We start from the raw sequence: 25,340 nt of genomic DNA on the forward strand, positions 1-25,340 counted from the left end.
TGGTGTAAAGGTAAAGGTATACCCTACCCGTAATCCTATATGACTATAGTAAGACACATTTTCTCTTTTTGGTGCACAGCAACATCTTCATTCCGGTTTCCTTATCAGCTGTTTATGGTGTGTTTATAACACCTTGAAACACATGCTTTTCTCTCCTCAGCTACAAGTCTATTGTGGAGTTTATCGACACCCAGTTTGAGGCCTATCTGCAGGAGGAGCTGAAAATCAAGCGCACGTTACACAGCTACCATGACACACGCATCCATGCCTGTCTGTACTTCATCGCGCCCACCGGACACTCCCTCAAGTCCCTGGACCTGGTCACTATGAAGAAACTGGACAGCAAGGTGGGCTGCAAGGCTAGCTAATGACACTATGATTCCAATGGTTCACTGAGTTCAAATCCTGCGTGGGACAGATATAGTACACTGAGTTGACCTATATGTGTCACTGTCAAGGTTGGCTTCTCTGTAAGCCGCTTTGGAAAAAGATATCTGCTAAATTACCATATTATGCAATTCATTCATTAAACTCTGCTGATTTGAAGTGCCACTTGAAAAGCAGCTTCCCTAGTATGATAACCTCGGGTTGAAGAGTTAAAATTTTTTCATAGCTATTTATAAAATGCAGGGGGAAAGCTCTCTAGCCTCAAGATAATGTCACCATGTAGATGCAGGGCATCATTGATGTCATCACAGAGCATCGTGGCTCATAAACTCTTCTACACCATTTGCACGCTCAAAGATGGGCTCCTGTCCCGTGACGGTGTAGGTCAGCCGTGAAACGGTCCTTGGTCGTCATGGTGACACTAGCTCTATTTTTCTAAGGCCAACCCAAAAGGCCCTATTTGCATAGAAACTTCCTGACTTTCGAGTGTTTGCCAGAGCAGCTGTACCCTAGCCACCTTCCAGCCTCTGTGATCCAAAGCCAAAGCCTCCCTGTGTAGGCAGGCAGCTACAATGAAACAAAGCCTGTTGCGTAGATAGGAGTGCAGTGTCTCTTGAGTTTATGGGTGAGAAGTGGTGGTGGGTGTTGTTTGACAAAGACTCCCCTGCATCCTCAGGCCTCCTCTTTCGTCCTATGCCTCCATTGAAGCAGATATTCCTGCATATCCCTTCCCTATCTCTTCATGTTCTGATTTTGACACCAAGCATGGGGGCTGGAGGATGTGTTTCTTCTAAACCAGCTGGATCAGTAGGCTCTCATCATTAACATTGTGTTTGGAGATTTCTTCACGAGATAGATCCTGCGTTAGAGATGAACTAGTACTACCCTCTCTGGTAAATGCTCTTACTGCTCTGCTGTCAATTTTTCTATCTTTGCTTCGTTCCAAGCTCTGATTATGGCGGAAATGCACATAGATATGCCCAAATCAAACATCCCTGAAGCTAGTAGAGGCTAGAGGTGTTCAGATATAAAAATACATGTTACATTTCTAGCTTTTGTATCCGTCTGCCTGATATCCCTGCTGTAGACCAAGGCACAAGGCATCCAGAGAAGCATAAGAAAGGGAGGTGTAGGCCCAGATCTCAAGGTCTATTTATATCCTGTCTTGGCCAGATGTTCCCCATTTGTCTCAGGGGGTTTAGCTAGCTAGCTGTGATGTAATGACCTGGCTGCATAGGAGATGCTCACATCATCCGGCCCCGCTCTGCTACCTTCCAGCTGAGGTCTCCCCAGCAAACACAGAACGTACCTGTAATGTTCCCAGAAGGTTCTCCTTTGGTTATTTTCTAGCTGGGTACACTCTCCAATCAGAACACCAGCTTGATGCTGCTGCACAATATAGGCTAAACCCAGCAGCTTGGGTACAACTTTGGTTTGATATGGGTTTAGTAGCCCATACAGAAAAAGTATATAATAACCTAGATTTTAACAACCAACATATATGTACATGTATTTAAGTGTATGTAAATTACAGATATAAATATATGTTTAAGCCATTAAAAAAAATTATGTTTTCATATATTTCTACATATGTTTCTGTATTTAAATATATACTGTGGAAATAGATTTTGACAGTATGCTGTGGTTGGTTGTAAAATATATTCGCAAATATATTTCAGAATTATAAACTGGGTGGTTTGCCGTGGTATATCAGACCGTATACCGTGGGTATGACTAAACATTTGTTTTTACTGCTCTAATTATGTTGGTAACTAGTTTATAATAGCAATGATGCACTTCTGGGTTTGTCATATATGGTCAATATACCACGGCTAAGGGCTGTGTCCTAGCAATGTGTTGCGTCGTGGATATGAACAGCTCTTAGCCGTGGTATATTGGCAATATACCACACCCCTCTCGGGCGTCATTGCTTAAATAGACACTGAGTGTACAAAACATTAGGACCCATTTCCATGACATAGACTGATCAGGTGAATCCAGGTGAAAGCTATGCTCCCTTAATGATGTCATTTGTTAAATATACTTCAATCAGTGTAGATGAAGGGGAGGAAACAGGTTAAAGAAGGCCTTGAGACATAGTTGTGTGGTTGTGTGCCATTCAGAAGGTGAATGGGCAAAATATTTAAGTGCCTTTGAACGGGGTATGGTAATATGTGTCAGACGCACCGGTTTGAGTGTGTCAAGAACTGCAACGCTGCTGGGTTTTTCACACTCAACAGTTTCCCGCGTGTATCAAGAATGGTCCACCACCCAAAGGACATCCAGCCAACTTGACACAACTGTAGGAAGCATTGGAGTCAACATGAACCTGTGGAACACTTTCGACACATTGTAGAGTCCATCCCCCGACGAATTGAGGCTATTCCGAGGGCAAAATGGGGTGCAACTCAATATTAGGAAGGTGTCCCTTATGTTTTGTACATTGAATGTTGCCATGTATTTTACGAATGGAACATTTAGCTTTTTATACCACGTACTGTAGCTAGCCTACATTAAAATTAAATGCATAGAACTACATAGTTCAGCACTAAATCACAACAGCATGCCCTAGGGAGTTTTTCCTAGCCACCGTGCTTCTACACCTGCATTGCTTGCTGTTTGGGGTTTTAGGCTGGGTTTCTGTACAGCACTTTGTGACATCAGCTGATGTAAGAAGGGCTTTATAAATAAATGTGATTGTATACTTTGAAAAGTTTGAATGACCAACTAAAAGAGTGCTTTCAAAATGTTTTTTGCTCAAATAACTTGGTCTATTGTTGAATTGTGGCATGGGAGTCACAGGTTGAATCTGAAACACAAAATATAATGTACAAATGACCACTTTGCACTTAACATCTTTATTTGAACATAATGTCTCTGAATATCAAATGTGGATTCCTTCATCTCCAATGTACATTTTCAGACTTACAAGTTGACAGTTACCCTGCGGATAATGCAGAGATGGAGTCGGCTAAAAAATTGCTGCACCCCCCAGCTTCAAACATCTTCCCGTGGCTATGGAGACAAAGTCATTGAAACAATCCCACACAAGATGAAGAATAAATTGCTCATGTTCATGAACACATTTTAATTTAATTGGGAACTAGCTAGCCCTTACACACCTCCAGGCTGTGTAAGGGCTATTTTACCTAGAAGGAGAGTGATGGAGTGCTGTATCAGATGACCTGGCCTCCAAAATCCCCTGACCTCAACCAAATTGAGATGGTTTGGGATGAGTCGGGCCGCAGAGTGAAGGAGAAGCAGCCAACAAGTGCTCAGCATATGTGGGAACTCCAGACCAACTCCAGACCAAAGGACACATTTTCACCAGTCTAATTGATCTTGTTTCTTGGCTCAAGTAAGTTTCTTCTTATTGGTGTCCTTTAGTAGTGGCTTCGTTACAGCAATTTGACCATGAAGGCCTGATTCACACAGTCTCCTCCTCTGAACAGTTAATGTTGACATGTGTCTGTTACTTGAACACTGTGATGCATTTATTTGGGCTGAAATTTATGAGGCTGGTAACTCTAATGAACTTGTCCTCTGCAGCAGAGGAGTCTTCCATTCCTTTGGTGGTCCTCATAAGAGCCAGTTTCATCATAGCGCTTGATGGTTTCTGCGACTGCACTTGAAGAAACTTTCAATGTTCTTGACATTTTCCTTATTGACTGGAAGATATGATATGAAGATGTCTTAAAGTAATGATGGACTGTCATTTCCCTTTGCTTATTTGAGCTGTTTTTGCCATAATATTGACTTGTTTTTTTACCAAATAGAGCTATCTTCTGTATACCCCCCAACTTGTCACAACACAACTGATTGGCTCAAGCACATTAAGAAGGAAATTCCGCAAATTAACTTTTAACAAGGCACACCTGTTAATTGAAATCCATTCCAGGTGACTACCTCATGAAGCTGGTTGAGAGAATGCCAAGCGTGTGCAAAGCTGTCATCAAGGCAAAGGGTGGCTATTTGAAGATTCTCAAATATAAAATATATAGTTTGATTTGTTTAACACTTTTTTGGTTACTACATGATTCCATATGTGTTATTTCATAGTTTTGATGTCTTCACTATTATTCTACAATATAGAAAATTGTAAGAATAAAGAAAAACCCTTGAATGAGAAGGTGTTCTAAAACTTTTGACCGGTAGTGTATATATTTTATTGAAATGTACTCCATTTTATTATTTTTCGTATGGGAGTGTTTTGTATGTGTTTATTATAGATTAAGTTTAGTCTTGTACTTACAAATTATCAATGCAGAAGCTCCAGGGAAAGGGCTTTTTAATCCAGGACTAGGCTTAATCTGTATCTGGGAAACAAACCCTTAATGTGTGGAGCGGAGAGGTTTTGGATCAAATGATTATAGGATTATCTTGATCTACATTGTTTTCGTGGGCTCTGATTTGAAAGTACAGCCAATTTAGTTTCAGTAGTTTTTTTTGTCCTGCTGAAAGCGGAGGGTTGTAAAATTGCATTTGACATGAGCCTCAAAGCTGTTCCTTATTTAGCTACATCCCAATTTGTGGGCATTATTTGTTCACACCTTGTCACTGTCAGCCCATCATAACAATCCTTCATCTGCTCTGCTCCCTAGCTGCTAGCATGCATTTTGTACTCAATATTGTAATCCTGATTTTAAAACTTGATGCAAGTCTGTAAAAAACAAACAAATCAATGCCTGTGTTTTAGTATGTATTTTGAATGACTGTTTTGTCTATGTGCCTGTGTAACCGATGTGAAATGGCTACCTAGTTAGCGGTGGTGCGCACTAATAGCGTTTCAATCGGCGACGTCACTCGCTCTGAGACCTGAAGTAGTTGTTCCCCAAGCTCTGCAAGGGCCGTGGCTTTTGTGGAGCGATGGGTAACGATGCTTTGTGGGTGACTGTTGTTGATGTGTGCAGAGGGTCCCTGGTTCGAGCCCGGGTCGGGCGAGGGGACGGAAGCTAATACTGTTACACCTGCACATATCTTTTCCTCATTAGCGGATAGCCTAATAACATTTTCTGATCTAATTTCATCTCCTCAAACAACAGGTCAACATCATCCCCATCATCGCCAAATCAGACGCCATCTCCAAAAGCGAGCTGACCAAGTTCAAGATCAAGATCACCAGTGAGCTGGTCAGCAACGGTGTTCTGATCTACCAATTCCCCATCGACGATGAGACGGTGGCAGAGATCAACTCCACCATGAACGTATGATAACCCTTCTATGATGCTGCTCATTTTAGTTCAGCAGAATTTCAGAAAGCATTTCAGAAAGTTATACAGACTTACTAGTTATAGTTGAGAAGTATGAGAGTGACTGACAAGGTTTGGTTAGGAAGAAATATCAAGTGAATACGATAGTTGATGTTTTCATGGATTTTTTTTTTTGTGAGGCCAAGTAATACAATATACGTACATCTACAGGAGTAGATGTAGTTGTGTATCTGTACCCCTCGAGTGAGTTTCCTTTCACTATGAGTTGTGAGTCATTTATTCTGTTCATTCTCAGAACATTGAAACAGCAGCACTAGAGCAGGATACGAGCACCATCTGTGTCCTCCTCCTCCACCAGTCAAGTACAGTGTATGACAATCAGCTAGCTCTTGCTACAGGAAGCTCTGTGTGGGAAAGGGCCCCTGGCCGCTGACTAACGGGCCGGGGTTAAATGAGTGGACCATGAGGAGTGACATAAGCGAGTGGAGAATGCCAATGCTTCTGACTGAGCAGAACCCAGCTGATTTGCGTTAGTCAATTAGCTCTCAAGACTCTCGCCCTCCGATCTCACGAAGACGCCACCACTCTGGCAGAAAGGCCGCCCACTCCCATCACTGCAGTCAGAAGCCCTTGCTGTTGGATGAATGGAACTTGTATTAACTTGCAATATAGACCTAACATGATTCACATCACTTGCAATTAACTTTGTGTTAGGTTCACTCTGCCAATTGTTTTGCCTGTCAAGAGATGTGCTCCAATTGATCCAAATCTAAACTAATAAATAATCAAGTTGTGTAATGGAGTGATAACATGGGATGATAATTGCAGGAAGTGTCAATAGTGTGTGTGCTTGCATGATGTGTGTGTATTTGTGTGTTGTGTTTGATAAAAAGAGAGAAAGGCAGAAAGATGGACTCAGGTGTCACTGCACTAACGAGAATCCCTTCTGCTCCGCAGGCCCATTTGCCGTTCGCCGTGGTGGGAAGCACGGAGGAAGTGAAGATCGGCAACAAGATGGTGAAAGCGCGGCAGTACCCCTGGGGGACGGTACAGGGTAAGCTAGGTCACGTACAACAGGGGAAATGAGAGGGGGGGTGTCCTTCCATTTTTGGCCAACATTTCCCTCCCACTCATTCCGCCCCAACTCCCTTAACAACTACATTCATACCGCCAAGAGGGAAGCTATCACTGCTGCTTATGTAATCTCATTCAAGTTTGTCTATTTAACAATGCATGCGCCCACTCTTCCATAACTGTATGAGCTACAGCAGCGGTTGCTTGAGTCATGTCACAAATGTCGGAGGTTTCTATGGGATTGATTTATTTCAAACGAGTCAATAATGCTTGAAAAGTGGTAGGTCATGAAACCTGTGAGCATTATCAGGGTAAGTCACTGATTTACCATAGGAATACAAATGTGAAACATCTCGTATTCTCAGTATATCAAATTACAAGATATTCAAATTATATAACACTTCCTCCGTATTCCCACACCTTATCACCTGTCAATTTGTTATTTGGCCATCTTACGTGGCCCTCCGCTAGATTCTAAAACCAGAAATGAACCCTCCATAGGGCATGAATGGAGCTGTGTACATTTGTTATTAGTGTTCACTGAGTATTACACATGCCTGCACATTTCAATCACACTTTAATCAGAAATGTGTTTAAAACAAGCAATTATGTGTGTTGTGAATGTGTGGTTCTGGTCTTTTACAATGGCTGTTGTTTGTTCAATCTGTAGTGGTTAATGGATTGACCCACGTTGTCAACCAGTGGTAGTGTTTTAATCAAACGCTGTTGAGTAGTAGCTGTCTGACGTGTGTGTGTGTGGTGTGTGTGGTGTGTGTGGTGTGTGTGGTGTGTGTGGTGTGTGTGGTGTGTGTGTGTGTGTGTGTGTGTGTGTGTGTGTGTGTGTGTGTGTGTGTGTGTGTGTGTGTGTGTGTGTGTGTCGTCGGCAGTGGAGAATGAAAACCACTGTGACTTTGTGAAGCTGAGAGAGATGCTAATCAGGGTGAACATGGAGGATCTTAGAGAGCAGACTCACACCAGACACTATGAGCTCTACCGTCGCTGCAAGCTGGAGGAGATGGGCTTCAAGGACACAGACCCCGACTGCAAACCCTTCAGGTGAAGCTGCTTCTCTTCATATTTCCTCCTTACTTCCTGTTTCCTCTTAACTCCCTACATCCCTCAGAGACTGCGTCCCGATTCTCCACCCTGCTGCACACTCCTTGTCGTGGATTTTACAATGGTGTAAACTGCCTCCACAGGGAAAACTTTTGTCTGGTTATTTATTTTCTTTAGCCACAAAACCCCTAGCAACAATAATTAGAGCTCATGGCTCAATCCGGGGCATAGAGATTGGTGGAGATCAACATGTGACATCATTGTATGCAGATTACATTTTACTTTATTGATCTGAACCAGAATATTCTCTGACATGCCTTTTATTACTGTTGGACACATGGTGCTGTGTCCATATTCAAAGTAAATTGGGAGAACTGAAATAATGCCCATTTGTAATCATGACTTTTCAAGCTTAGAAAATACATCTAAGTGGAAATAGACAAAGACATATGACATCCCTGGGTGTACTGATACCATGCAGTCTGGAGGAGGCATATAAAATCAATTACTCTCCTTTAATAGATAGGTTGAATCCGATGTTCAGAGATGGAGATCTCTCCCTTTCTCTATGATGCATAGGGTCAACATAATCAAAATGAATATATAGGTTGATGTATTTATTCCAGGCCCTGTCAGTTTCAATTCCATCCAACTTTTTAAAATAAAATGGCCTGCTCTCCAACTTTAATTGGAATGGAAAGACCTCAAGAGTCAAATTGACTGTTTAATACTTCCTCTAGAAAGCTGGAGGTCTTGGACTGCCTCATAGGAAGATGTATTACTGGGCTGTACAACTGCTTTCACTTAAACAATGGAAATCAGTCTATCCTCCTATCCATGGAGGACTATTGAAGCCGTACATGTAATACGTTGTGATCTAAAATATATTCACTACTAAAAACAGACAGTCCATGATTCTCAATGTCATTAATGTTTTGGAAAATGTACATTAATTCATGAGGTGGAAAGAACAAATATCGCCAGGCACCCCTATTTGGAATAACCTCACTTTACCTTAAGTCCTTGTTCCAAAGTGGCATTATGAATTTTGAACATGGATCTCTACTAATTCAATCAATTACAAGAAAGCCTTGGATTATCCAAGGCCGATTTCTTTTTAATTATTCCATTCAGAAAGCTTATTCAATCACTTCAACAGAATCTGGATGAACCGACGGCTTCTAGCATAGAAAAAATACGGAAAGAGGCTGCTACGCTAAAGAAGTTGATTGCCAAGTTATATCAAGGGTTGATTTAAACTCTACCAGATGGTTCAGAACCTAGATGGAAACCATGGGAAACAGATCTAAAGGAAGAAATTGAGGAGAACTATTGGTCACAGATATGTTCCAAGATGGCATAGCAGTCGGATGTCTATTTGTTCTGTCCCGTCCCATGTATATATAGTTTTCTTCGTATATATTTTTTATATTTTTAATCTCAATTTCCATCTACGGACTGAACATCCTCTCCTGCAACCCTCCTCACCCAATGTAGTACGGATCTGCAATTATTTTACACTTTGGAACTGGAACCTCCATTAGAAGCTAGCCAGCTAACTAGCTACTAGCTAGTAGTCAGTTAGCCAGTGCTAGCGGTCATCACCATTAACTCGGACATCAGCCAGCCTCAGCCCGGTCAATTCCTGCCAGTCTGCACAGCGCGATATCAACCCAGAGCATATCGGACTGCTTTTTCCATACCACATCTCTGGATTCCAGCAAGCTCTGAACCTTTACACCAGATTATCGCAGCTAGCTAGCTGCTACCCGAGTGCCTACTCCTGGCTAACGTCTCTGTCCCGAAGCAAGCACCAGTTAGCCTGGAGCTAGCCTTGAGCTAGGCCCATCTCCCGGCTAGCCAAAGAGGTCCTTCAGCCAATTCTTGGGTTACAATAACTATTTTGCCAATTGGCCTGGACCCTTTTACTGCCGACATGGAGCCCCACCGATCCATCACAACCGGTCTACCGACGTAACTGTCCGAGGGGGTCTCAACAGGCTATTCTGTTACGATGTCGCCGAAGAATTATCTACTAGCCCCGGCCCGCTAGCTTTTCTGAACGATGTGTCCCCTGCTCGCCTAGCGTAGTAGTGACTACAGAACTGCACCTGACTCACCTATTGCTGCTCCTTTGACCTTTTGACCCAATGATCACTCAGCTACACAGCTGATGCCCTCTGGACTGTTTCAATAACACGGTACCTCTTTTTGTTTACTTGTCGGCCCCAGCCTCAAACTCAGGTCCTGTATGTACCTAATTAACCCGCCTGCCCATTTATCGCCAATTACCCGTTGTTGTCTTAGCTCTCCTGATCAACACCTGTGTTTGCTTTATGTCTCTCTCTAATGTCAATATGCCTTGTCTACTGCTGCCTTGGCTAGTTCTTACTGTTTTATTTCACTGTAGAGCCCTCAGTCCCGCTCAAAATGCCTTAGAGAGCTCTTTTGTCCCACCACATGCACATGCGGAGACCTCACCTGGCTTAAAGGGTGCCTCCAGAGATGAAACCTCTCTAATTTTCACTCAATGCCTAGGTTTACCTCCACTATACTCACATCTTACCTTACCATTGTCTGTACTTTATGCCCTGAATCTATTCTACCATGCCCAGAAATCTTCTCCTTTTATTCTCTGTCCCCAACGCATTAGACAACCAGTTCTTATAGCCTTTAGCCTTACCCTTATCCTTATCTTTTCCTCTGGTGATGTAGAGGTTAACCCAGGCCCTGTTGTCCCCAGTTCCACTCCTATTCCCCAGGCGCTATCTTTTGTTGACTTCTGTAACTGTAAAAGCCTTGGTTTCATGCATGTTAACATTAGAAGCCTCCTCCCTAAGTTTGTTTTATTCACTGCTTTAGCACACTCCACCAACCCTGATGTCCTAGCCGTGTCTGAATCCTGGCCTAGGAAGGCCACCAAAAATTCTGAAATTTCCATTCCCAACTACAACATTTTCTGCCAAGATAGAACTGCAATCTACTGCAGAGATAGCCTGCAGAGTTCTGTCATGCTATCCAGGTCTGTGCCCAAACAGTTCGAGCTTCTACTTTTAAAAATCCACCTTTCCAGAAATAAGTCTCTCACTGTTGCCGCTTGTTATTGACCTCCCTCAGCCCCCAGCTGTGCCCTGGACACCATATGTGAATGATTTGCCCCCCATTAATCTTCAGAGTTTGTAATGTTACGTGACCTAAACTGGGATATGCTTAACACCCCGGCCTTCCTACAATCTAAGCTGGATGCCCTCAATCTCACACAAATAATCAAAGAACCTACCAGGTACAACCCTAAGTCCGTAAACACGGTCCGTAAACTCCGTAAGTCCGTAAACTCTTAGATATCATCCTGACCAACCTGCCCTCTAAATACACCTCTGCTGTCATCAACCAGGATCTCAGAGATCACTGCCTCGTTGCCTGCGTTCGCGGTCAAACGACCACCCTTCATCACTGTCAAACGCTCCCTAAAACACTTCAGCGAGCATTCCTTTCTAATCAACCTGGCCCGGGAATCCTGGAAGGATATTGACCTCATCCCATCAGTAGAGGATGCCTTTGTTATTCTTTAAAATTGCTTTCCTCACCATCTTAAATAAGCATTCCCCGTTCAAAAAATTTACAACTAAGAACAGATATAGCCCTTGGTTCACTCCAGACTTGACTGCCCTTGACCAGCACAAAAATATCCTGTGGCGTACTGCATTAGCATCGAATAGCCTCTGCGATATGTAACTTTTCAGGGAAGTTAGGAACCAATTTACACAGGCAGTTAGGAAAGCAAAGGCTAGCTTTTTCAAACAGAAATTTGCATCCTGTAGCACAAACTCCCAAAAGTTCTGGGACACTGTAAAGTCCATGGAGAATAAGAGCACCTCCTCCCAGCTGCCCACTGCACTGAGGATAGGAAACACTGTCACCACTGATAAATCTATGATAATCGATCATTTCAATAAGAATTTTTCAATGGCTGGCCTTGCTTTCCACCTGGCTACCCCTGCCCCGGTCAACAGCTCTGCACCCACCACAGCAACTTGCCCAAACCTACCCCATTTCTTCACCCAAATCCAGATAGCTGATGTTCTGAAAGAGCTGTATAATCTGGACCCCTACAAATCAGCTGGGCTAGACAATCTGGACCCTCTCTTTCTAAAAGTATCTGCCGCAATTGTTGCAATCCCTATTACAAGCCTGTTCAACCTCTCTTTTGTATCGTCTGAGATCCGTGGTCATCCCCCTCTTCAAAAGGGCGACACTCTAGGCCCAAACTGTTACAGTCTTACAATCTATCCTACCCTGCCTTTCTAAAGTCTTTGAAAGCCAAGTTAACAAACAGATCACCGACCATTTCGAATCCCACCGTACCTTTTCCGCTATGCAATCTGGTTTCCGAGCGGGTCATGGGTGCACCTCAGCCATGCTCAAGGTCCTAAACGATATCATAACCGCCATCAATGAAAGACAATACTGTGCAGCTGTCTTCCTCGACCTGGCCGAGGCTTTCGACTCTGTCAATCACCGCATTCTTATCGGCAGACTCAACAGCCTTGGTTTCTCAAATGACTGCCTCGCCTGGTTCACCAACTACTTCTCAGATAGAGTTCAGTGTGTCAAATCGGAGGGCCTGTTGTCCGGACCTCTGGCAGTCTCTATGGGGGTGCAACAGGGTTCAATTCTCGACTCTTTTCTCTGTATACATCAATGATGTCGCTCTTGCTGCTGATGATTCTCTGATCCACCTCTACGCAGACGACACCATTCTGTATAATTCTGGCCCTTCTTTGGACACTGTGTTAACTTCTTGCGGATCAGTGGAACGCTAGTGTCCCATTTCGAAAACTTACGGTGAAATTGCAGAGTGCCTAATTCAAATTAAATTACTACAAATATTAAACTTTCCTGAAATCACAAGTGCAATACATCAAAATAAAGCTAAACTTGTTGTTAATCCATCTGCCGTGTCAGATTTCAAAAAGGCTTTACGCTGAAAGCAAATCATGTGATTATCTGAGGACAGCGCCCAGCACACAAATGCATAACAAATCATTTTCAACCAGGGAGTTGCGACACGAAAGTCAGATATAATATATGCCTTATCTTTGAAGATCTTCTTCTGTTGGCACTCCAAAAGGTCCCAGTTACATTACAAATGGTCCTTTTGTTCGATAATGTCTTTCTTTATATCCATAAAAACTCAGTTTAGCTGGCACGCTTCAGTCAATGATCCACTCGGTTTCCTCCTTCAAAATGCATACAAAATGAATCCCAAGCGTTAGCAGTAAACTTAATAAACGTATCCAAACAAGTCAATCAATGTTTATAATCAAACCGTAGGTGCCCTAATACGCAAATAAACAATACAATTTAAGACAGAGAATCGTTATTGTCTTTACCGGAGAAAAATACCAAAGAACGCGCTCTCATTCACGCGACTGGAAACACTACAGCCAAAATGGGAGCCACCTAGAAAAACTACAATTTCTGGCTAATTTTTCCAAAAACCAGCCTGAAACCCTTTCTAAAGACTGTTGACATCAAGTGGAAGCCCTAGGAACTGCAATCAGGCACGATTTCACCCTATTATAAAAGTGCCAGCCATTGAAATCAGTGGGGGATGGTTTGTCCTCGGGGTGGGATGGTTTGTCCTCGGGGTTGTGCCTGCTATTTCAGTTCTGTTATACTCACAGGCATTATTTTAACAGTTTTAGAAACTATAGATGCATATCCTAGCTTCTGGGCCTGAGTAGCAGGCAGTTTACTTTGGGCACGCTTTTCATCAGGACGTCACAATACCGCCCCCTATCCCAAGGAAGTTAACAAACTTCTAGATGCGCTTCAATGCCATGCATCACTCCTTCCAAGGTCTCCAACTGCTCTTAAATGCAAGTAAAACTAAATGCATGCTCTTCAACCGATCGCTGCCCGCACCTGCCCGCCCATCCAGCATCACTGCTCTGGACGGTTCTGACTTAGAAGATGTGGACAACCTCGTAAAAGGTTGTCCACAAGGTTGTCCTTTACCCTCGTAAAACTGACTATCCTACCGAGCCCTGACATTCAGCGATGTCATTTACAAAATAGCCTCCAACACTCTACTCAGCAAATTGGATGTAGTCTATCACAGTGCCATCCGTTTTGTCACCAAAGCCCCATATACTACCCACCACTGCGACCTGTATGCTATCGTTAGCTAGCCCTCGCTTCATATTCGTCGCCAAACCCACTGGCTCCAGGTCATCTATAAGTCTTTGCTAGGTAAATTCCTGCCTTATCTCAGCTCACTGGTCACCATAGCAGCACCCACCTGTAGCACGCGCTCCAGCAGGTATATTTCACTGGTCATCCCCAAAGCCAACTCCTCCTTTGGCCACCTTTCCTTCCAGTTATCTGCTGCCAATGCAAAAATCACTGAAGCTGGAGACTCATATCTCCCTCACTAACTTTAAGCATCAGCTGTCAGAGCAGCTTACCGATCATTGCACCTGTACACAGCCCATCTGTAAATAGCCCACCCAACTACCTCATCCCTATATTGTAATTGTTTTTTTTGGCACCTTTGCACCCTAGTATCTCTACTTGCACATTCATCTTCTGCACATCTATCACTCCAGTGTTTAATTGCTAAATTGTAATTATTTCGCCACTATGGCCTATTTATTGCCTTACTTCCCTAATCCTACCTCATTTTCACACACTGTATATAGACTTTTCTATTGTGTTATTGACTGTACGTTTGTTTATTCCATGTGTAACTCTGTTGTTGTTTGTGTCGCATTGCTTTGCTTTATCTTGGCCAGGTTGCAGTTGTAAATGAGAACTTGTTCTCAACTAGCCTACCTGGTTAAATAAAGGTGAAATAAAAAATATTCTGTGAAATCGTTTATACCTGCTCCTACAACGGTAGACAGAAACTACTGCAATTTAATATAATTCATAGGACTTACTACACTCCTGCCAGAATGCATCTAATGCGCCCAGAAATGTCACATCTCTGTTGGAGATGCAAAAAGCACAAAGGAACCCTATTACATATGCTGTGGTCCTGTGGTAAATTGACAATGTATGTGCTATCGTTTCATTGTGTTTAGTCATTTATATCCATCCATCGCCAAGATTATGTCTGTTGGGAAATGTAAATATTGGTGATTAATATCAGAGGACGTTTTGTAATCTATGTCTAATTGCTGCAAAAAATGGAACCCCATCAATTGGAAAGCCTTATATTCACCTCCAATAACAAACAGGAGGACTGAACTATCTAGCTACAATCCCATAAGACTATATATTATAAAATGAAACATAAACCAGGCATGTTTGACCGAATTTGGAAAATATATGTTGACCACCTTAAAGAATGCTTTGTATAGTGTGCATTTTATTTTTGTGTTGTAGTCATGTAGAAAACCCTTTTTTAATTTTTTTAAAATAGTTTTAAAAAATAAAGGAACTCCCTTCAGTCAATTCCTAACATAATTCCAATGCTTTGAACTCCATGGCGAGGAGTGTGCCAGAGCACTCTTTAGGAGAAGGGTGAAGGAACGGTATGCACCACTTTCCACTTTCTACCACCCCCTTAGTTAATCACAACCACTTGTATCATTTTGATTTAAATGGCAGTCTGCTCTATTCCACTGTAATGATAGACATAGTACTAACATATATGACTCATTAGTATGACATAATTTATGTCTTTCCTCTTTCTGTGTGGACCCCAGTCTGCAGGAGACGTACGAGGCCAAGAGGAACGAGTTCATGGGAGAGCTGCAGAAGAAAGAGGAAGAGATGAGGCAGATGTTCGTCCAGAGAGTCAAGGAAAAGGAGGCTGAGCTGAAGGAGGCCGAGAAAGAGGTTTGTGTATGTGTGTATACAGGAAGGTATCTCTGTTACTAGTTAACGCTTTAATTCTGCCATCTCATCACCAATCCTACCAACCTAAGAAGAACTAGGGTTACATGTGCGACATCTCTGTTTGCTACAGATATCACACCTAAATTAGTTTCTATCTGAGATGTAAGTCTTCTCCCTCGCAACACAGCTGCACGAGAAGTTTGACCGGCTCAAGAAGCTGCACCAGGATGAGAAGAAGAAGCTGGAAGACAAGAAGAAATCCCTGGATGACGAGCTCAACGGGTTCAAGCAGAAAAAGATGGCCGCTGAGCTCCTCCAGTCCCAGGCTCTGCAGGCAGGGGGCTCCACCACACTCAAGAGGGACAAGGAGAGGAAAAAGTAAGTGTCTCCGGCGTTCACCTCCCTACTACTCACACAGCAGGCAGTGTTCAGGGTCGTGTTCATTAGGCACCCAGAACAGAATAGAACAGACTGAAACAGGGAGGGACTCCCTGGACCTGTCAAATGAGAAACGCTCATTTTCATGTTTAGTTCGAAACGCTTTAACATGGTTCATGTTGCCTGCCTTAATGAACACGACCCAGCTATACTTGAGGATTCCTTAGGGATACTAGACTGGAGCAGTCTGATCTAGGAGGATCAAATACCAACTGGATAAATTGTGACTATAGTGTTTCCCCTAGATTGTTTCCCAGGCTGAGCGCAAAGGCCCCCAAATCAACATTCAGGGCCTCAAACAAATGAGGGGTGCCCCGCCTATACAATAATAGGGGAACACTGGGTCATTCATTCCACTTAGAATAGGTGCCATCCAAAATGATGTAATACTGTCCTTCCCTATCCACGCATGTGTATTTGGTGATACAGAGAGTGGGATGGACTGATCAAAATAGAAATGTGATGTAATTCTGTGCTGTATGTATGTGGACCACTGTATGCTGTTGTTGCATCACTGCACCTCAGATATAAAGAAGTCTGGCACACACCACACCTAGAAAAACGACAAACTCCTTATCGAAGCTTTCATTTGCCTTGTGTCGATGCATTTCCAGGAACGCTTTGCCTGACCGTTAATGTCACTGAGCACTGAGTGGTTTCTCTCCACAGTCTAAGTGATAATCAACGGAACTGACTGATTACTTTGAAATGGAGGAGCAATAGATGTTGTGATGCTTAGCTTAACAGTCTAGCAAGCCTTTGCTCTTATTCCTTTATAACTATGGTATAGAGGTGGATCTGCTATTCTTCTACAGAGTAGAGTACTATATCTAGTAATATCCTAAACCAGATTCATCTAAATTAGACTTGGTATTACAGGAATCTGATTGTATTGACCCTAGACTAGGGACACTGCTGGTATAGGCCTATATCCCATAGGAATGTTGGTTGTCATTTTTACAGCTTGTTTTATCTGTAGTATAGGGCTGCAGTATTAGGGCCATGGTGACAGAGTTGTTGTCGTGGGTCCCTTCATGTTGGTAATCACTCCTGGTTGTGTATTCAAGCTGATGTGAGCCCTGTCACCGGCCCCGTTAGAAAGAAAGAAGACACTTGCACTGAGAAAGGTTTTTTTAAATTCTAAATGATTTTCTTTACAGTTCTTCTGTCCTTTCTCTCCACTATCTCTGAACTCTGGACTTTTCCCCCCTGCCAGGCAGCTGTTTTTCCACCTCACATGGTTCACTTTACTCTACTCCCCATTCACTTCATGTCTCTGGGTTACTGATCAAAACATTATTAGCCAGTTTCCTGGACACAGATTAAGGCTTGACCTAGACTAAAAAGCCTAGCTTAATCTTGTCTGAGAAACTGGTCGTATGAATGATAGTTAAATACTTCCTCGTTTGATAAACCTATGGATCCCAAACTTGGAGCCTTTCTATTTCCTTATCTAGTGCAAAATATAAGCCTGTAGATAGCTTATGCTACAAATTAATGTTTTGTTCAGGAACCAAAGGACATGAGCATGGCATGTTTTAGTGAGTGGTGTAGATGTGACATGTGTATGTGTTGCCGCGTTCAAAACAACTCGGAAACTGACATTTCCGACTTATAAACTGGTTGTAGAAAGATGAGGCCCAAGTTTCCCACTTTGAAAATATCTGAATCAGCCAATAGAAAGCTCTACACAAAAAAAACATATTTAACTCTGAGGTTCCTAGTTTCCAAGTTGTCTTGAATGCACCATATTTCTCCTGTGAGTGCATGTGTCACCTATGTTCATCCATGCTGTTTTACAGTTAACTCCTCCACTTGCTGCATGCTGCATGAGGCATCTTGTCCTGGTAAGGCTTGCATACTCAACTGTTCCCCTGGTAACCAATGACAAAAAGCACATAAATCAATGTTTAAATACATGTTAATCAGATGTGAGTTCTACACATATTTGAACTTAAATGAGAAGGGAGTCCTCAAATTATAATTAGAAATGTATTTCAATAAGTATTTTAACTTCTAGCAGCTGGTAGAAATGCAGGCAACAATATGTCTACTATCAACACCACAACAATCTGCATTTGTGGCCCAGCCACTACACAAAGAGACATTCAGAGTCCTGCAGAAACTGCAGGGTCACGCTAGTGCGCTGTTCAGCTATAGTGCCAATCCTTGTGTACAAGGATTTTCTATAGCAATGTTTTTGTTGTTGATCCTTCAGCTATTTGACACCCACCTCTTTGTTGATACAAAAGAAAAACCCACTGAGAGATACGCTATTCATACAGCCTCAGCCATACACTCATCAACAGAAAGGGTTCCAAAATAGTTATTCGGCTGTCCCCAACTGTGGTAGTCCATAAAGTAAGGAGCCTTGCACAAGCCCAAACGGCAGGAGCCTATCTCCTGTTTCTGTAGCGTTGGTCAGCTTGATGTACAAGTAAACCACCTGGACAACACTAGTCTATCACAGGACCTTACCCCCAATCCTTGATGCTGAATGCCAAGCAGAGACACATCAGGTCCCATTTTTATAGTCTTTGGTATGACCTGGCCGGGATGGAACTCCCAACCTTCCAATCCCAGGGCGGACACTCTAACCACAAGGCCACTGAGTTGGTGTGGTGTCTATTAGCATACCAAGTCAATTTAGTTTCAACAGATACTCTAAATCTCCCCACCCCCATTCACTCATAAGTCCTATAAACAGTAACAACCTAAGTGCATGTTCCTTTTAACATTACATTTTACCACTAACATGAAGAATGTGATTCTGTCATTTGATTAAAAAGTATGTCTATCACAGGAAGTTGGTGGCACCTTCATTGGCGAGGACAGGCTCGTGGTAATGGCTGGTTTCCATGTGTTTGATGCCATTCCATTAGTGCCGTTTCGGCCATTATTATGAGCCGTCCTCCCTTCAGCAGCCTCCTGTGGTATCTACCAGTGTTAGCGTTAACCCCTAGAAAGCAGTAATGGTCCTTCTCTCTCGTTTCCAGTTAAGGATTCCTGTAGGAATGATTTTTCACCCCATCCCTGGCAGTGCCATGCTGTTCTCTGTGCCCTCCAGCCCTCCCCCTCTCCCCCATTCCAAACCCCACACAGGCCGCTGCACTGTGGAAGATTCCAGCCATTACTGTGAATGGGAATCCTTGACTCAAACACATCCTTTTTGCGCTAAAGATGCTTGTTTTTGTACGTTCTTTTTGTTACGAGCCATCATCCTCTGTTTGCCTGTTTGCTTTCTGTTGGAAAGTAGATTTATTTTCTTGTTGTTTTTGTTGTTGACCTGTTCTGCATGACTGAGTGTGCTTTTTACTTTTACATGCACAACTACTGCACAACTACTGTTGTGACAGGCAGGAGTTTGTGGAGGCTAAGGTGAAATGTATATCAGCTGTGGTCTGACCAGGCCAGTGGAGTGGGTGTGTTTGTGTGTGTGTGGACACATGTTTACTATACTTGTAAGTACCAGAAGTCCTCTCAAGAATAGTAAACCAACTAAAATTCAGAGAAGTGAGGACATTTTGTTGGTCCTCACTTGTAATATGACTATTTTAGGGTTAGATTTTGGGTTAGAATTAGGGTTAGACGTTAAGATTAGGTTAAGAGTTGAGGTTAGGGAAAATTTGATTTTGAATGGAAATCAGTTGTTGGTCCCCCAAAAGACCTCACTAGTATAGTAAGACATAGCTGTCTGTGTGCGTGCTCATTAGCATCTTCCGGTCCATGTTTCAGACCACCACTATTCTACTCACTACCAGGGTATAATCAACCACTCCAATAGTATGACATTATGACGATGTGCGCTGATATCGTGTTGCAATATAATGTGTAATTATTGAAAATTAAGATACTATTATTGTATGTTTTGAATGAGGGCATGTTGTCCACCACCTATCAAGAGAGTAGCCTAGTTCCAGATCTGTTTGTGCTTTTTCCTGCTCGTAACATGGCATGAATAATGAGCGACAGGGAGTTGGCATGATAGCACAAACAGACTGGCACTCAGGCTACGGAGAGAGTGAGTGTTAGTCAACTGCTGATGTTATTTCATCTTAGCCTGGTGCATGTGCAAATATGAATGATTTCTTGTCATGTCTTTGCCCATTCCTCATTGTTTTTCATATACTGTACGCTATCTGCATACTTGTTAGCTTTTCACGTTTGCACATTTTACACACATGTGATTTTGTATATTTCCAGTGCAATTGTGACTTTTAGATTTTTTTCTACATATAACATCATATTTGAAGCCTTTTAACCAAATAACAATAATGTAGGGATCAGTATTGCACTTGTATCAGTGTTACACAAAAAATACTTCATCTCCAAGGGAAATAAAGAGGGAATTTCACCAAATATTTCAACTGTGGCCACGATTATTGTGTATGAAATATTTAATGAAGCAGTAACATAGTATGTAAGTGGGTTCTGCATGTGAGGATATTAGGGTTTCACATTCTGATTACAGTTGAAAACACTAGCTTTGGTCTACATATTTAACTCTCATTCAAGGGTTTTGAGATATCACACCATTGTTATTGTCAAAACAACTCTCCTTACAGAGCTTTTTACAGAGCAAAATTGTCTGCTAACCTGAATTCATAGGGCTGGATCCTAACTTGGGATATGCGCACGTAACTTGGAATTTCACATAAATCCTGAATTGAATTCAGTGGGAGACTTGCATGAGCATTTTAGCATTCAGCCTTATACTACTGCACTGCTTTTGTCTGAACAAACTGAGCCAGCAGTCATTCTCCCTCCCTCCTGGAGAAACAGGATAGGAACACTCCTTTATTTGGCAGATAAGTGTCAGTGCCAATGAGATTGTTGGGTTTTATTTTCTAATCCACTTCCTTCACATCTGTATCTTGAGGACAGGGTGTTGTTTATCAGAAAAACATTTCCACCCTCCAAAAACATGTCTGTGTGTCCTTGCTCAATATAATCATGTGGGATAGTTGGTCTGACGAGTGTCCACAGATGTAGGTATTTTGTTTCCATCTAAATGCATGGAAAAACATTCTTGTACAAGGGTGTAGTAGGTATGGTTTACAACTTCTCACAATCCCTTCTCAAGTTGCTCTTTGTCTCAACATTTCTGGGGAACTGTTGTCCTCAGCTCTTTGGGGTGGCAGGGTGTGCCTTGGTGTGTGGTGTCATTCACACCCTGTTTCAGTCCTGCTGTTCACTGCTCTATGTATTTACCTTTCCTTTGCAGTAATCCCTGGCTCTGCACTGAGTAGGTGCTTCCACCCTCAAGCTTTGCTAAGGGACCAGGCTTTGTGGGTAGCCGGTACCCCAAGGCTGAGGAGAGGCATTGTGGACCCTGGTTTAAAAAAACATGAATCTGCTCTATGTACTAACTAAAAGATACCCCTATACAGTTGAAGTCGGAAGTTTACATACACTTAGTTTGGAGTCATTAAAACTTGTTTTCAACCACTCCACAAATTTCTTGTTAACAAACTATAGTTTTGGCAAGTCGGTTAGCACATCTACTTTGTGCATGACACAATTCATTTTTCCAACAATTGTTTACAGACAGATTAGTTCACTGTATCACAATTCCAGTGGGTCAGAAGTTTACATACACTAAGTTGACTGTGCCTTTAAACAGCTTTGAAAATTCCAGAAAATGATGTCATGGCTTTAGAAGCTTCTGATAGGCTAATTGACATAATTTGAGTCAATTGGAGGTGTACCTGTGGATGTATTTCAAGGCCTACCTTCAAACTCAGTGCCTCTTTGCTTGACATCATGGGGAAATCAAAAGAAATCAGCCAAGACCTCAGATTTTTTTTTTTAGTCTGGTTCATCCTTGGGAGCAATTTCCAAACGCCTGAAGGTACCACGTTCATCTGTACAAACAATAGTACGCAAGTATAAACACCATGGGACCACGTAGCCGTCATATTGCTCAGGAAGGAGACGCATTCTGTCTCCTAGAGATGAATGTACTTTGGTGCGAAAAGTGCAAATCAATCCCAGAACAACAGCAAAGGACCTTGTGAAAATGCTGGAGGAAACAGGTACAAAAGTATCTATATCCACAGTAAAATGAGTCCTATATCAACATAACCTGAAAGGCTGCTCAGCAAGGAAGAAGCCACTGCTCAAAAACCGCCATAAAAAAGCCAGTCTACGGTTTGCAACTGCACATGGGGACAAAGATCGTACTTTTTGGAGAAATGTCCTCTGGTCTGATGAAACAAAAATGGCCATAATGACCGTCGTTATGTTTGGAGGAAAAAGGGGGAGGCTTGCAAGCCAAAGAACACCATCCCAACCGTGAAGCACGGGGGAGGCAGCATCATGTTGTGGGGGTGCTTTGCTGCAGGAGGGTCTGGTGCACTTCACAAAACAGATGTCATCATGAGGGAAGACAATTCTGTGGATATATTGAAGCAACATCTCAAGACATCAGTCAGGAAGTTAAAGTGGGTCTTCCAAATGGACAATGACCCCAAGCATACTTCCAAATGTGTTGCAAAATGGCTTAAGGACAACAAGTCAAGGTATTGGAGTGGCCATCGCAAAGCCCTGACCTCAATCCCATAGAACATTTGTGGGAAGAACTGAAAAAGCCTGTACAAGCAAGGAGGTCTACAAACCTGACTCAGTTACACCAGCTCTGTCAGGAGGAATAGGCCAAAATTCACCAAACTTATTGTGGGAAGCTTGTGGAAGCTACCTGAAACATTTGACCCAAGTTAAACCATTTTTAAAGGCAATGCTACCAAATACTTAATTGACTGTATGTAAACTTCTGACCCACTGGGAATGTGATGAAAGAAATAAAAGCTGAAATAAATCATTTTCTACTATTATTCTGCCATTTCACATTCTTAAAATAAAGTGGTGATCCTAACTGACCTAAGACAGGGAATTTTTACTATGATTAAATGTCAGGAATTGTGAAAAACTGAGTTTAAATGTATTTGGCTAAGGTGTATGTACACTTTCGACTTCAACTGTATGTATATCACTGCTGCTCTAACTATATGTGCTCACTATGTGGCTTAATCTTAATATCTTGTCTATGGCTATGCCTTTTGTCATGTCGTGTGTTTTTGCTGTGCTGACTTTGATGACTAATATCAGCATTTGCTCTTTGTTTCTGTAAGATTGACATTTCTGGACTATGTTGTTGTGCACGTCTTGGTAGTTTTTCCATCATATTAGGTTTATTAAAATTGTCCATGTTTGATTTATTAAATGACATTGAATACCCTTTTGGGATTTTCAGAGGACGTAATATCTGCTGCGAGCAGTTAATTAGACTTGTCTCGATGAAGGGATTAAGCTATTTATTAAATGTTTTAAATCAGTATTATGCTCAAATCGAATTAGTCAGCTATAGTATGGTATTATATTAGTAGTTTTTTTTACGACACTGGCCGTACATTTGTAATGTAGTTTGTGTAATTTGAAGTACAGTAGCAACTATACATGCCTTAGGAAAACCCAAATACTTTCTGTCTTTCCTCCCAAAATGTCAGTAATCCTTGTTTCTTATTTATCTTGAACCTTGCCTTCTGGTAAGCACTGTTGCCTGGGCCTCTCTTGTAACTTTGCATTTGTCTCTTCCTCTCTCTAGCTTCTTTTAATCTGTCTTGCCCACCTGTCTGAAGAGGGGATTGCAGCTTCAACGAGAACTAAGCACCCGTTTCCTCTTCCTGTCTTTTCTCTCTGCGTCAACCTTTTTTAACTTCTATCTCATCTGCTTTGTTGACCATGGCCTAATGTGGGCTTCACATGGTATTTTTTGGATAGTTTACGTTTTGTCACCTAATCAAGGTACACTTTGGCTAGTGGGAGTCCTTCACACTTAATATTTTGCAGCTCCGTCTTGGTGTATGAATGAACAAAGCTTTGCTCAGGTAGGATTCTAAACGCTTGTTCAAGAGAAACACATCTAATCAATAGTTTCATCCTACCAATTGTAACAGAGCCAAGGCTCTGGATTAATTTATATTTTTCACAAAACTATCTGAATTTCATTGACAGTTCATTTTAAGGAAGTCTTTATGTAATAACATTCAATCATATATTACATCCATTTTGAGAAGGGCTTATTCTGTTTGAAATAACCGATACTATTACAAATAACCTATATGATTAATGTGCTCCTCATTCAAAGGGGGAGTTAGTTTTGAATACAAATAGCATAACCCAGATCTCAATAAAACACTGATACAACCAAAATACATTCATTTGGTGATTGATAGAGCAAAGTGTGACATCTAACCTTACATGTGTGACTAGTAGATACTTTTGTCAGTTAAAAACCAAAAGACAACTGCGATCCAAAACAGTGTTCTTTATGTTCACTGCATAGGTTGTTTCATTGCAACTTAGAAGAGCCAGAGCCGTATTCATGTCAAGCACTTATTTAGTGAAAACACCTTTTCCGTTCTGAAATACCATGTAGGTCACATTTAATGCCCTTTACACATTGTGCTTTAACTACCATCACCCTATTCTGTATTTTGCATGTCTAATGCTCTTTTATTTCATCACTTCTGTGATCTTGACCTTTTGCTCCCATAGCTGTTTTCTCACCTAACAGTTCCGTCTTGCACTATTTCACATTTGGTGCTCTATATTGTTTGGATCAGTTTTATCTTGTGTATTACTCCTTGTTATACCCTTCTCCACAATTTTCAGCATCTATATTGCCAAATATTACAATGAGATGGAGTTGAATCCTAGGTACAGATGGAAATATTTGTATAATTTATAAGGATATATTTTGTGTATTGAAGTGGAGACCTGTTTATGAGATATGATCTTTGGATGTGACTCTTCTCTCTGTGTAGTTACATTTTGGTGTAAGAAATTGTCATACATTTTTCTAGCATCTGCCATAATCACCCCTCCTAGTGAATTATCTGTCCACGCCACAAAGTAATTATGAAATATTTTATTGTAGTTTGATTCCATTGATGTACTTTTTCAATAAAATTATGAAAATAAAGTGTGCATTTGTTTTGTTAAGCCAAATTACTTAGTTGTGCAAATAAACATTGGTGTTGTATAAATATTCACACATTGAAATTTGTTTTGTTATGCCAAATTACTTAGTTGTGCAAATAAACATTGGTGTTATAGAAATATTCACACATTGAAATAAGCCCACATTTTTGGTGCACTTTGAAAGTAAAGAGGAAGACTGACACCTTCTGGTTCTCAGGTGGAGCGCATGCATGCGGAAACATTCCAGACGCCATGATTTTAGATGGACTAGAAAATGGAGGGTTGTAAAAGCAAAGATTTTTATAACTAACCCCAGAAAGACCACCACACGTCATTTTCAATGGG

General features: G+C 41.8%; 1 protein-coding gene across 3 annotated transcripts in view; it reads left to right on the forward strand.

Annotated features, from left to right (window-relative positions):
- Window positions 1–24,996, forward strand: part of LOC139366393 (septin-6-like) — a 43,894-nt gene extending 18,898 nt beyond the window's left edge. For 2 of the 3 annotated variants that reach the window (XM_071103834.1, XM_071103836.1), the window contains 7 exons: window positions 161–347; window positions 5,430–5,591; window positions 6,555–6,651; window positions 7,559–7,727; window positions 15,443–15,575; window positions 15,763–15,953; window positions 21,238–24,996. In XM_071103834.1, coding sequence (XP_070959935.1) covers window positions 161–347; window positions 5,430–5,591; window positions 6,555–6,651; window positions 7,559–7,727; window positions 15,443–15,575; window positions 15,763–15,953; window positions 21,238–21,262 — 964 coding nt within the window. In that variant the 3' untranslated portion in view covers window positions 21,263–24,996. The remainder of the gene's footprint in view (window positions 1–160; window positions 348–5,429; window positions 5,592–6,554; window positions 6,652–7,558; window positions 7,728–15,442; window positions 15,576–15,762; window positions 15,954–21,237) is intronic. The other variant, XM_071103835.1, reaches the window with a different exon arrangement.
- The last annotated feature ends 344 nt before the right edge of the window (window positions 24,997–25,340 follow it).

The sequence above is a fragment of the Oncorhynchus clarkii genome, chromosome 14 (genome assembly GCF_045791955.1).
Source record: "Oncorhynchus clarkii lewisi isolate Uvic-CL-2024 chromosome 14, UVic_Ocla_1.0, whole genome shotgun sequence".
Classification (NCBI taxonomy): Eukaryota; Metazoa; Chordata; class Actinopteri; order Salmoniformes; family Salmonidae; genus Oncorhynchus; species Oncorhynchus clarkii.